This window comes from Callorhinchus milii, unplaced genomic scaffold, assembly GCF_018977255.1.
Source record: "Callorhinchus milii isolate IMCB2004 unplaced genomic scaffold, IMCB_Cmil_1.0 Scaffold3, whole genome shotgun sequence".
Taxonomy (NCBI): Eukaryota; Metazoa; Chordata; class Chondrichthyes; order Chimaeriformes; family Callorhinchidae; genus Callorhinchus; species Callorhinchus milii.
The window spans coordinates 2,981,649-2,993,033 of record NW_024704744.1 but is presented as its reverse complement, the minus strand read 5'-3'; the positions used below and the strand labels follow the sequence as shown (position 1 = coordinate 2,993,033).

The 11,385-nt window shown below is 49.4% G+C and overlaps 1 protein-coding gene across 1 annotated transcript; it reads left to right on the top strand.

The window, feature by feature from the left end:
- The first annotated feature begins 670 nt into the window (after positions 1-670).
- Positions 671-11,316, top strand: ltv1 (LTV1 ribosome biogenesis factor). The gene is made up of 11 exons (XM_007906350.2): positions 671-760; positions 1,751-1,879; positions 2,728-2,925; positions 3,921-4,008; positions 4,545-4,671; positions 5,143-5,362; positions 5,918-6,045; positions 8,366-8,496; positions 9,081-9,133; positions 9,671-9,871; positions 10,613-11,316. Exons 1-11 carry the CDS (start codon positions 758-760, stop codon positions 10,721-10,723), a joined length of 1,389 nt encoding a protein of 462 aa, XP_007904541.2. The 5' UTR covers positions 671-757; the 3' UTR covers positions 10,724-11,316.
- The last annotated feature ends 69 nt before the right edge of the window (positions 11,317-11,385 follow it).

Below are 11,385 nucleotides of genomic sequence, written 5' to 3'. Positions count from 1 at the left end.
TCCCTTCGTGCTCCGTCCGGCACCTCCCCAACCCCCCGACCGGCTGACTCCCCGCTCCGCTCGGGAGGCTCTGCTCTGCTCTGCTCTGCTCTGCTCGTCCCTTGTCCTCTCCGCTCCATCATCGGCAGCCGCGCTTTCAGCCACTGCTCCCCGAAGCTTTGGAACTCTCTCCCTCTCCCCTTCCCCTCCCCCCTCCCCCTCCCCTCCCTCTCCCTCTCCCCTCCCTCTCCCCCTCTTTTAGATCACAAAGACCTTCCTCTTTCACCGTCAGCGCCTTTGGGACGTCCTGACATCAGTGACAAGACTCAGGGTTTACAGGTCAAGTGATTTAAGTTTGTGGACACTCGGACTCGATTAGAAAGCAACGTGCGGCAGTGACGGGGGGTTTACTGGAGGATGAGATGGGATGAAGGTCCTTTGTCATCCAAATCAATCCTGTGCACCGCTTTCTGTCCCTGTCTGAGGCCGCCCCTCACTGGTTCCCGCGCAATGGCCGCCAGCGCTTCCCGGCATTCAACGCGGGAGTAAAAGCCCTCTATCGATATACACTGGAGTCAGCCAGTATCCCACAATCCTCAGCCAAGGGGTCAGCCAGTATCCCACAATCCTCAGCCAAGGGGTCAGCCAGTATCCCAGAATCCTCAGCCAAGGGGTCAGCCAGTATCCCACAATCCTCAGCCAAGGGGTCAGCCAGTATCCCAGAATCCTCAGTGACAGTGGAGCCCGCCGTGTCTGCGGCAAGTGAAAGGCCGACAACATGGTGAGTGTGTGAGAGAGAGAGGGGGGAGGCGTGTGTCCCTCTCCCTCCCTGGTCGCTCCTTCCGGCCCTGCTTCACGGCCCCCGCCCTCAGCCACTCTGCGCCCACCCTCTGGAACTCCATCCCGCAGTCCCTCCGCCTCTCCCCCGACCCTCAGTTCGGGTCCGTAACTCTGTCTGTGCAGAGCCCTGGGACGTCCTCCCGACGTGAAAGGCGCTTTACACGTGTAATTTTGTTATTGTTTTGTTGGTGAGTGTGTGAGTGAGTGTGAGAGTGAGTGTGAGTGTGTGTGAGAGTGAGTGAGTGTGAGAGTGAGTGAGTGTGTGTGTGAGAGTGAGTGTGTGAGAGTGAGTGTGTGTGAGGGTGAGTGAGTGTGTGTGTGAGAGTGAGTGTGTGAGAGTGAGTGTGTGTGTGAGAGTGAGTGAGTGTGTGTGAGAGTGTATGCGCGTGTGAGGGGTTTTCGGTCTGCGATTGAAATGGGGTAAACTCTGCCATTGTTGTAAGTTCCGCGGAAGCACTGCTTCAGTGAGCAGTAAATGTAGTAAATCTGAGCGCTCTGAGACGCTCCCCTTGATGTCGGGCTCTATATAAGTGTAAGTTGTCGTTGGAACATTACGGAGACGGTGGAAATAGAAAGTAGTGTTTGTTTCAAGAACAAATTAGATTTCTGTTTGGAAATGATATCTCGGGATACAGTATATAGTTTGGGACATGACATGTCAATCGTTTGCCAGGATGGTGGAACGAACCCGTCTTATGTCTCTGCTGTGTATGTGGGGGGTGGTCACTGGTGGTCTGGTGGGTCTCACTGTTCTTTCATTGTTTACGATTACTGTGCGCAATTAGCTGCCACTTTTGCCCACAAAATCCACAGTCACTGCACTTTATAATATATCTTGTGAAGCGCTGTAAGACGCCTCGGCCCCATGATAAGGCGCTATATCAAATGCAAAGATTATTATTTATTATTGTTGTCAATATTATTGTTACAGCCTCACCGGAAAAAGAAGCAGTTCATTGAGAAGAAAGGCTCGGTGAAGTTTCACCTGGTTCACCGGAGCCAGAGGGACCCGCTGGTTGCTGACCAGACAGCCCCGCAGAGAGTGCTGCTGCCCGCTGAGGTGAGAGACAACGCAGCTACGTCCTTCACATGAGAAGTTAAGCCAAGGTCCCGTCTGCCTGCTCGGGTTGATGATAAAGATCCCGTGACACTGTTCGAAAAGAGGTCTGCCGACAATTCCCCGAAATACAATTGATCACTCACTCCGTGGCTGTTTGTGGGACACTTCTGTACACAATTGGATGCCGTGTTTCACCCACAAAATGCATAGTCGTATCCTGTGAAGTCTTTTGAGACGCCTCAAAGACGTGATCAGGCGCCATTTCAAATGCAAGGATTGTTATCATTGCTACATCCCCTTTAGAAGTGTCCTGTAGTTTAGTGGGTTAGAGCCTTGCAAGCGAGAGAGCTGGGTTCGATTTCCGGCGGGCGAAACATTAGGCAAGTTTCCTTACTTTGCACGCCTCTGTTTACCTAGCAGTAAGTAGGAACCCGGTTGTTCGTCGACTAGTGGATCGCTTTTCCTGGAGTAATAATCCCTTCAAAACAAATAAACTAAATAAATAATAATTTGGTCACTCAATCCACAACTGTTTGTGGGACACTGCTAAGGGCTATTGGCTGCTGCTTTGGGGCCCACAAAACATAGTCAATCCACTTTACAGTATATTCTGTGAAGCACTTTGAGAAGTCTCGAAGACATGATAAGGCGCTATATCAAATACAAGGATTATTATTATTATTCAGCTGCTATTAAGTGCTCGGAGCCACCACTACACGTGAAGGGCGGTATATAAACACAAGTTGTTATTGTGTTATGAATTCTGCATCAACACAGTTGTTTGGTAAGGAATTCTATGCTCTAATGAAACACGTTAATATAAACATACACTTGTCCATTCTTTGCAGCGGAAGGAATGCAGAGAGAAGAGGAAGGAGGAGGAGAGGGAGTTCGGGGTCTTCTTTGACGATGACTATAACTACCTGCAGCACCTGAAGGAGGCTTCACCCACAACTGAGCTGGTGGCCTCCAGTGCCCCGGCCAGGGAGAGCAGGATCGTGGTCACACAGGAGGGCCATGTGCAGGAGGAGACGCAATACATCCCTGTAAGTTACTTCACAACGAGTGAAGTCCTGTAGGGTAGTGGTTAGCGCATTCACCTCGCAAGCGAGAACCCGGGTTCGATTCCCGGGCAGGTCAGGGCGAAACCTTAGGCAAGTTTCCTTACTCCATACGCCTCTGTTTACCTAGCAGTAAGTAGGAGCGCAGTTGTTAGTCGATTGGCGGTCGATTTCTGGGGCTAATAAACCCTCCAAAAAAAAATCATGACTGTTTGTGTGCAATTGGATACAGCGTTTCGCTCCCAAGATATAGAGTCAATCCACTTTAAGTATAATTTGTGAAGAGCTTTGAGATGTCGCAACGATGTGATAAGGCGCTATATCAAGTGCAAGGATAATTATTATTAAGAAGTGGTGGCCCACCTCTTCGGTTGGCCAATAAAATCAATGTTTCTTGATTGAATATTTCTTGATTTAGGCCAGGGGTGGACAAGCTTTTTGTTTTTTCTATGATTGTTTTGTTGGCCAACCTAAAGGAAGAAAGGCGTTTCATTTGGCGCCTTTGACCAACTTTGACTATCCTTCTTGGGTGGGGGGATGGAAAGCGGGGTCTCCTTGGAGCTGAACAGCTTCAAGGTGACACATTTGGCAGTGGGTTGAGGGAATCGAGCCAACTCTCAACCAGGTCTCTCGTCCGGTTCCTGAGCCAGGTGGGTCTGCAGTATTCCAGGGCACTGCTGACAGTCTTCAGATTGTACCTGAATACCTTCCTCTTCGATCGTGCCTGCGGTCACCTCCCTTTCTCAACCACAAACTACGCTATTGTTAAGCGCTCCAAGGTGCTGCCCCGCGAGCAGGGTATCAAATAAATATTGTCAGGATCGGGATCTTGTGGTCAAATACCCTGTCAAGATCCTGAGCAGTGCGTTACCAGGCGTGAGGATGTGTATCATCGCTCCAGTGATGAGGAGGGGGTGGGCAGGTTGTGTAGTGAACTGACTGCTGTATCTGAGACCTGGATCTGTCTTGTCTGATTCCAGGCTCCTTCGATTAATCTCCCCTCGTCAGTCTTTGCCTCGGAGTTTGAAGAGGAGACCGGGCTTCTGAACAAAGCGGCACCAGTGACAGGTAACTATGACAATTTTTTTATATACCAGGCTCGTTCTTTGTCAGCTGGAAAGCTACACTGGAGACGGGCATTCTCCCTCTAATCGGTCAGCAAGTAGCTTAGTGGTTAGAGCGCTCGCCTCAAGCGAGAGGATCCGGGTTCGATTCCCAGGCGGGGCCAAGCCTTAGGCAATTTTCCTTACTCCACACACCTTTTGTTTACCTAGCAGTAAGTAGGAACTGAGTTGTTAGTTGATTGGCGGATCGCTTTCTGGGGTTAATAATCCCTCCAAATGAAAATTGATTTGGTCGCCCAATCCACGATTGTTTATGGGACACTGCTGTGCGCAATTGGCTGCCGTGTTTCGCCCCAAAATTTCCGAGTTAATTCACTTGACAGACAGTATATTTTGTGAGGCGTTTTGAGAGGCCTCGACGACGTGATATGATGCTATATCAAATACAAGGATTATTATTAGAAACAAAAGGCTCGGGCTTGTGAAACATAAACATAAAGCTGCTTCCTTTCTCTCCCCCCCCCCCACCCCACCTCGCAGGCCCTCGCTTGGACCTGGACCCAGATATTGTAGCCGCTATGGATGAGGATTTTGACTTTGACAATCCTGAGAACGTGCTGGAGGACGACTTTATCCTGCAGGCGGTCGTAGCCGGCGATCAACAGAGGTGGGCTGGGCAGCAGTAACGTGGCCAGTGAGGTCACAGCATCTCAAAAGTGTTTCGTTTATCTATTCCAATCCATCTCCTTCTCCGCCACCCTGTTACCTGAGTGTTGCTGCGTCTCCCCCAATTCCCACTCCCCCCGCGTCAGTCTCTACGCCCTAAACTTTGGAGCCCCATCCCTGTCCCCTCACTCTCTCTCTCTCTGTCTCTCTGTCTTCAAGTCTTATCAGTCCGTTCACTGGGGGCACGGAATCTCCCACTCAGCTCCTGTTAACCCTGCAAGTCAAAGCCCTAACGGGGTAAGCTATTCCTAGCTGGACAATCAGCGGAAAAACCTTACTGCAAAGTTAGTGGCCGTTTAATCTAGATGCCCCAAGACACTACCCCACATGAAGGGCTCTGAGCAAATGATGTAGCTTATTTGCATTCAGCAAATGAGAACACCCTCCAGTCTTTCATTGCTTTGGGTTTCAGGGGATCGGAGGAAGAGGACGACGGTGATTGGGAGGACGTGGAGGATGAGGAAGGTGCCTTTGACTCTGACGGTCCCCTGTCAGAGGGGGAGGGGTTCGGGGGGCAGGAGTTCCTGTTCCTGAAGGAGGAGACCAAGAGCCTTTTCACTGACTACTCCATGACCTCGTCTATCATGCGGAGGAACGATCAGCTCACCTTCCTGGACGACAGGTTTGAGCGGGTGGGTGTCCGGGTTACACAGTTACCACGGGCTTGACAGCAGGATGAGCTGAAGGGCTCAGCGCTGCTCCTGACTCGACCTCTGACCAGCTGCTCGTCAGCCTCCTCAACTCCACCTTGCACAAGCTCCTTCCTGTCTATACCTCTTACTCTCCTTCCGTGGACCTGTCTTTCTCTTTCCCTGTCTCCTGCTGTCCCTCCCCCATATGCGTCTCTCTCTCTGTGCACCCCACTCTTTCTCTTTTTCCCCATTTCCCCTGCCTTTTTTTCTCTCTATTCCCAACTCTCTCTTGCTGTTTCCTCCCCCCCCCTTCTCTCACTCACTCTCTCTGTTTCCGTCTCTCTCTCTCTGTTTCCGTCTCTCCCTCTCTGTTTCCCCTCTCTCACTCTTTTTTTTCTCTCCTCTCTCTCTCTTCCTCATGCCTTCTCTCACTCTCTTCCTCTCTCTCCCCCATGCCCCTTTTACTCTCTCTTCCCCCTCTCCCCCATGCCCCTCTTTCACTCTATCTTTCTCTCTTGCTCTCTCTCATTCTTCCCCCATGCCCTCTCTCACTAGCTATTTGAAGAATACGATGATGATGATATAGGAGCCTTGGACCATCATGAGCTGGAAGGTTTCATTCAGGTTAGCAGCTCGAGGTTGGAGGAGGTGATTGCCGAATACTACACACAGAAAGGAAAGGAGTAAGTGTACATTGGAATCGAGCTGCTTTATACTGATGGGAACCTCCACCGGGGGTAGAAAGAGCGATGGGTCAGGATGTAGTGCCTGGTAAGACCAGACTTGGGTTAAAAGCCAAGGTGGGAGGAGAAAGGAAGGGAAGACTGAAAGGAGAAGAGAGTTGGTGAGAAGTTCAGGTAAAGCTATCCTATGTCAAATTAATCGCATCCTTCCAAAATACCCACCTCCTGTCTTCCCATTACAGCATCAAACTGTTTCATGTTTACCTAACAGTTTAGTAGGAACCTGGTTGTCAGTTGATCAGAGGATCACCTTCTGGGGGTAATAATCTTTCCAAAAAAATGTCACTCAATCCACGACTGTTTGTGAGATGCTGCAGTGTGCAATTGGTTGCCATGTGCTGCCCACAAAATATAGTCAATTCAATTCACAGAATATTCCCCTCGATAGGCCCCTGAAGCCTGTTCTGCCATTCTATTATATGATGGCTGTTCTGTACCTCAACTCTAATTACCCACCTTTGCCCCATAATCCCTTGATACCCTGACCTCACAAATACCTATCCACCTCAAGCTTGAAGAAGTGAATGGATCCAGGATCCACTGCCTTTTGGGGGAAGCGAGTTCCAGATTTCCACTACCCTTTGGGTGAAAAACTGCCCCTGATTTGATTCCTGAATGCCCTGTCTCTAACTTTAAGATGATCCCCCTTGTTCTGGATTTCCCCACCAGAGGAAATAGTTTCTCTGTGTCTACCCGATTTAATCACTTTATTATTGGAAACACCTCAATCAGGTTACCCCTCAACCATCTAAACTCAAGGGAATAGAAACCAAGTTTATGCACCTGGTCCTCATAATCTAACCCTTTGAGCCCTGGTATCATTCTGGTGAATCTGCGCTCCACTCCATCCAGAACCAATATACACTTCCTGAGGTGCGGTGCCCAAAACTGAACGCAGTCTCCAGGTGAGATCTGACCAAGGCTGTATACAGCTGAAGCATCAACGAACCGCTAGAGCAGCCATTCCACCTGCATCCAAACCGCCTTGATGTCCAAACACCCCAGTGAGAGGTGGTCCACAATCTCCTCGCCCGAGGGCAACGGGGATTGGACAAGGCCCCGACCGGCATGAAAGGCCTGACGGGGAGGGCCCTTCTGATCGCCAGCGAGGCCATGTCCTGATGGTTGTTAGACAGAGCCCGCGGTGAGTAGGCATTCTGCCAGACGAGGCTAGCAGCTGCCGCAGGGTATCCCAGGTCGGGGCTGCCCTCTCACTTTCTGATAGTTTCCACGATCTGATCACTAGTTGCTCCTCATAGCTCGTCCCTCTTATATGGGGCTGTGGGCAGCGCCTCTGCTTCTGTATTGCCCTGCCCTATCATTAGGATCTGGCCATTTTCCTCCTTATATCCCGGTGACAGAACCTGTGGAGTCCTGTAGCTCAGTGGTTAGAGCGCTCGCCTCGCAAGCAAGAGGATCTTGGGTTCGATTCCTGGCCAGGGCGAAACCTTGGGCAAGTTTCCTTACTCTATACCTATCGCAAGCCTCTGTTTACCCATCAGTAATTAGGACCCTGTTTGTTAGTCGATTGGCTGATCACTTTTCCGGGAGTAATAATCCCTTCAAAAATTAAAAAATAAATAATAATTTGGTCACTCAATCCACAACTGTTTGTGGGACACCCTGCTCTGAGTAATTGGCTGCCGCGTTTCGTCCATAAAACGTACAGTTTACGTACAGTCTATACTTTACAGTATATTCTGTGAAGCACTTTGAGACATCTCGAAGACGTGATAAGGTGCTATATCAAATACAAATCAAATTATTATCGCTCAAGAACTCCAGGTGTGGACTGACTGTACGGTTAGAGCATGACCACTGACATCTGAGCTCTACTGGTTTGCCTGGAGAGGCCAGCTTCCTCACACAGCCTTCAACTCCTGAGAGAAACTGAGGTGAAGTTGGAACCCAGTTTCGGTTTCAACTCCCTGAGAAAACCATGAGAGAGGGACAGAAGGGGAGGGATAATAGGAGATGGTATAGGAGGGGTGTCTGAGTAATGATCCAGAGGTTCAGCTCATGACACTTCTGGGATTCCCTGGTTATCATTTCTCCTGTGATCTAAGCATCCGTTCCAACAAGACCAGAGGGCTCTGCGGGCTCACAGAGCAGTATCTTAAAGGGCCAGCTAATATCTCTCCTGCCCCTCCCCCCCCCCCCATCCCCAGTCCCTTCCCTGGTAGACGTCAGGGGAGAAACTACAATTGTCCTGGGTGTTGCTCGTTGCCCCTTGTACTCACCGCTCCGCTGCTCTCTTCAGCCTTCAGAGACCCGACGACTTGGGCCCGAGAGCAGACGTGCTGTGTGAAAGTGAGGAGAGTGGAGACGAGGAGATGGAGATGGTGATCATCGAGGAGCCCAGAGAGAAGTGGGATTGCGAGTCCATTCTGAGTAAGTGGTCAGCGTGACGTCAGGGTCTCACTGCCCCGAAAGTGAGAGATTCCTCGGGTATTAAAAGTGAATTCACAAGGTTTGGAAATAAGTCTTTTTGTCACATGTTTCTGGATGTTTAAATACAACGTCCCTGTGGCTCTGGGTGTTATTTGCGGAGTCCTCTAGCGTAGTGGTTAGAGCGCTCGCCTCGCAAGTGAGAGGCCCCAGGTTTGATTCCAGGGCTGGATGAAACCTTAGGCAAGTTTGCTTACTCCACACGACTCTGTTTACCCAGCAGGAAGTAGGAACCAGTTTGTTAGTCGATTGGCGGATCGCTTTCCGCGGGTAATCCTTCAAAAAAAAATACAAATTTGGTCACTCAGTCCACGACTGTGTGTGGGACACTACTGTGCGCAATTGGCTGCTGCGTTCTGCTCATAAATTTATAGTCAGTTCATTTTACAGTATATTCTGTAAAGGGTTTTGAGACATCTCAACAAAGTGATAAGACGCTATATCAAATGAAAGGATTATTGTTATTATTAATATTGAATACCATGTCCTCCGTGTCTCCCAGTGTTTAAACCCTCTCTCCTTCGCAGGCACCTATTCTAACCTGTACAACCATCCAAAACTGATAGAGGATCCGCCTAGGGTGAGTCAGCTGGCTTTCGATAGGCAGGGAGCGGATTTACAGTGTTGCTTGCCCTTCTTCATACACAGCGAGATTGTGGAGACCAGTGTGGGACTGGGTTAATCGATGGGGGTTGAAGAATGCCAGTGGACATTGCAACTTCTGTTTTGTGCCTGAAAATGCATTGTTTGTTAAAAAGCACATTTCTGGACTCCTAATTATCCACAACTCTGCCGCGCGTGTACTCTCCTCCACAAGCTCCGTGACCCTATTACCCCTCCCCACTGTCCTGCACCCCTCCTGGTCCCAACCCCCAACTCGGGTCTAAATCTCTGACTGTCCAACGCCTTGCGTTTTGCCCACAAAATTTACAGTATATCCGGTGAAGCGCTGTGAGATGTCTCAACGTCGTGATAAGGCGCTATATCAAATGCAAGGGTCATTATTATTATTATACATTACAATAATGACTACTTGCTATGAAACACTTTGCCATTACAGGCCTGCACCAGGTAAAATGGGTTGTTAGGTGTCTAATTCCACTGTCTTGTTTTACAGCATCAGCCGATCACGGTGTCCAGACGGACAGGCATCCCCCTGAACGTCCTTCCCAAAAGGGGCCTGACCGCTAAACAGCTGGAGAACATGGAGAGGATTAACATCAGTGACCTGCCCACCGTCTCCGCACAACCTCGCCAGCCAGGAGAGAACAAGGACCAGCGCAAAGCCAGAAAGCAGGCAGTGAGAGAAGAGAGAAGGGTACGGGATACTCATCGTTTATTCTCTTCCTTCGTTAATAGGCTCTCTCTGTTTCTTCTCAGCGGGCTCCGGCCTGCTCCATGTCCCCCGCTCACCAGCCATGGGGGTAACAGGACTTTGTGGACACCACAGTGAGAGCGTGTCATAAGATGGGCACAAATCAGACCTTGTTATTCATACACTAATGCCTTATGTGTATTGTGGCTGTCCCGTCCTGGACAAAGTAAGATTCTTTCCATCTCCCAAAATGCTGTGATATTTTCCAGTCATTGACTAAGATGCATAGACCTGGACTTGAGGAACAGATCAGCCATGATCCAATAGAATGGCGGAACAGGTTCAAGGGGCTGAATGGCCTACACGGTTCCTATGTTCCTATATATGGATAAGCATGTTTGTGTGTGTAAATATTTGTGTGTATATAGAAGTATAAACATTTCACCCACAAAATACAGTCACTCCAGTACAGTATATTCTGTGACTCGCCTTGAGACGTCTCAATGACATGATAAGGTGCTATAACAAATACAGGGATTATTTTCTTTACGTTGGGTGACAGCGCTCTCGAATCTAAGTCAGAAGGTTGTGAAGCCCCACGTCAGGATTGAAATCGCAAAGTCTAGGCTAGGCTGACACTTCAATACAGTTCCAGGGGGAGAATTGCATTGTTCAGGATTATTATTGTGAACGAACGAGTGGCAAGTCTGGATCCACACGTGTGTCTGTTTCTCTTTGGCACAGGAGAGACGTATGGAGAAGAAAAGCAACAAGCTGGCTTTCAAGGTGGAGAAAGCCCGTCAGGAGAAGCAGATGCTTAACCTCCGACAGAACTTACAGGGGATCAAGCTGTGAGTCAGGAGGAGGTGCAGGCCAAGGAAACACAGTGATTGATCCTCACCCTCCTCCTCTCCCTCCTCCTCCATCCAGCTCCCCAAGGGAGGGTGGAGAGAAGACTGTACATCCCTGGGCAGGACTGAGATTCGGGAAGAAATTGTGGCTTTTGCTTCCTGCTCGCAATCCTCCAGAAAAACACTCGTGCCTTCCAATCCGGCCTTGAACAAGCCCTTAAGCTTTACTGTGTGAAACACTCGTGTGCTTTTGAAACTTACAGACATCTCTCTTTCTCTCGCAAGAAAACAATAGGAGTGTTTGCAGAGTGCTGGGGGGAGTGGGGCCAACCACGTCCCATTTTAAGAGGAAGGGGTGGGGCGGAGGAGTTGAACTTCCAGATGTCCACTCTGCCGTGTTGGAGGCTGACGTCTTGAAAGGAGAGACTAGTCCTTCACCCCATCTGTGGTTTGCACTCGCTGCCTCCATTGAACACAACTAATATATTTCTCAACCAACAATGTATTTCTCTTTAGTTTGTTAATCTGCGTTCAGTTACCCAGTAGAATAATGTAAGTGACGAGAGGCCCTGATTCTGATAAAAATCTTTCCTAAAATGTTCTTGGCTGATGATCGGGAGAATTTATTTTGTTTGTCAATCTCGTCAATTCCTGCAGCAACTGTTA

Coding starts and splice junctions, on each gene's coding strand:
- ltv1 (XM_007906350.2), top strand. Junction 1,880..2,727: donor GAGTGCTGCTGCCCGCTGAG/GTGAGAGACAAC, acceptor CATTCTTTGCAG/CGGAAGGAATGCAGAGAGAA. Junction 9,134..9,670: donor TGATAGAGGATCCGCCTAGG/GTGAGTCAGCTG, acceptor CTTGTTTTACAG/CATCAGCCGATCACGGTGTC.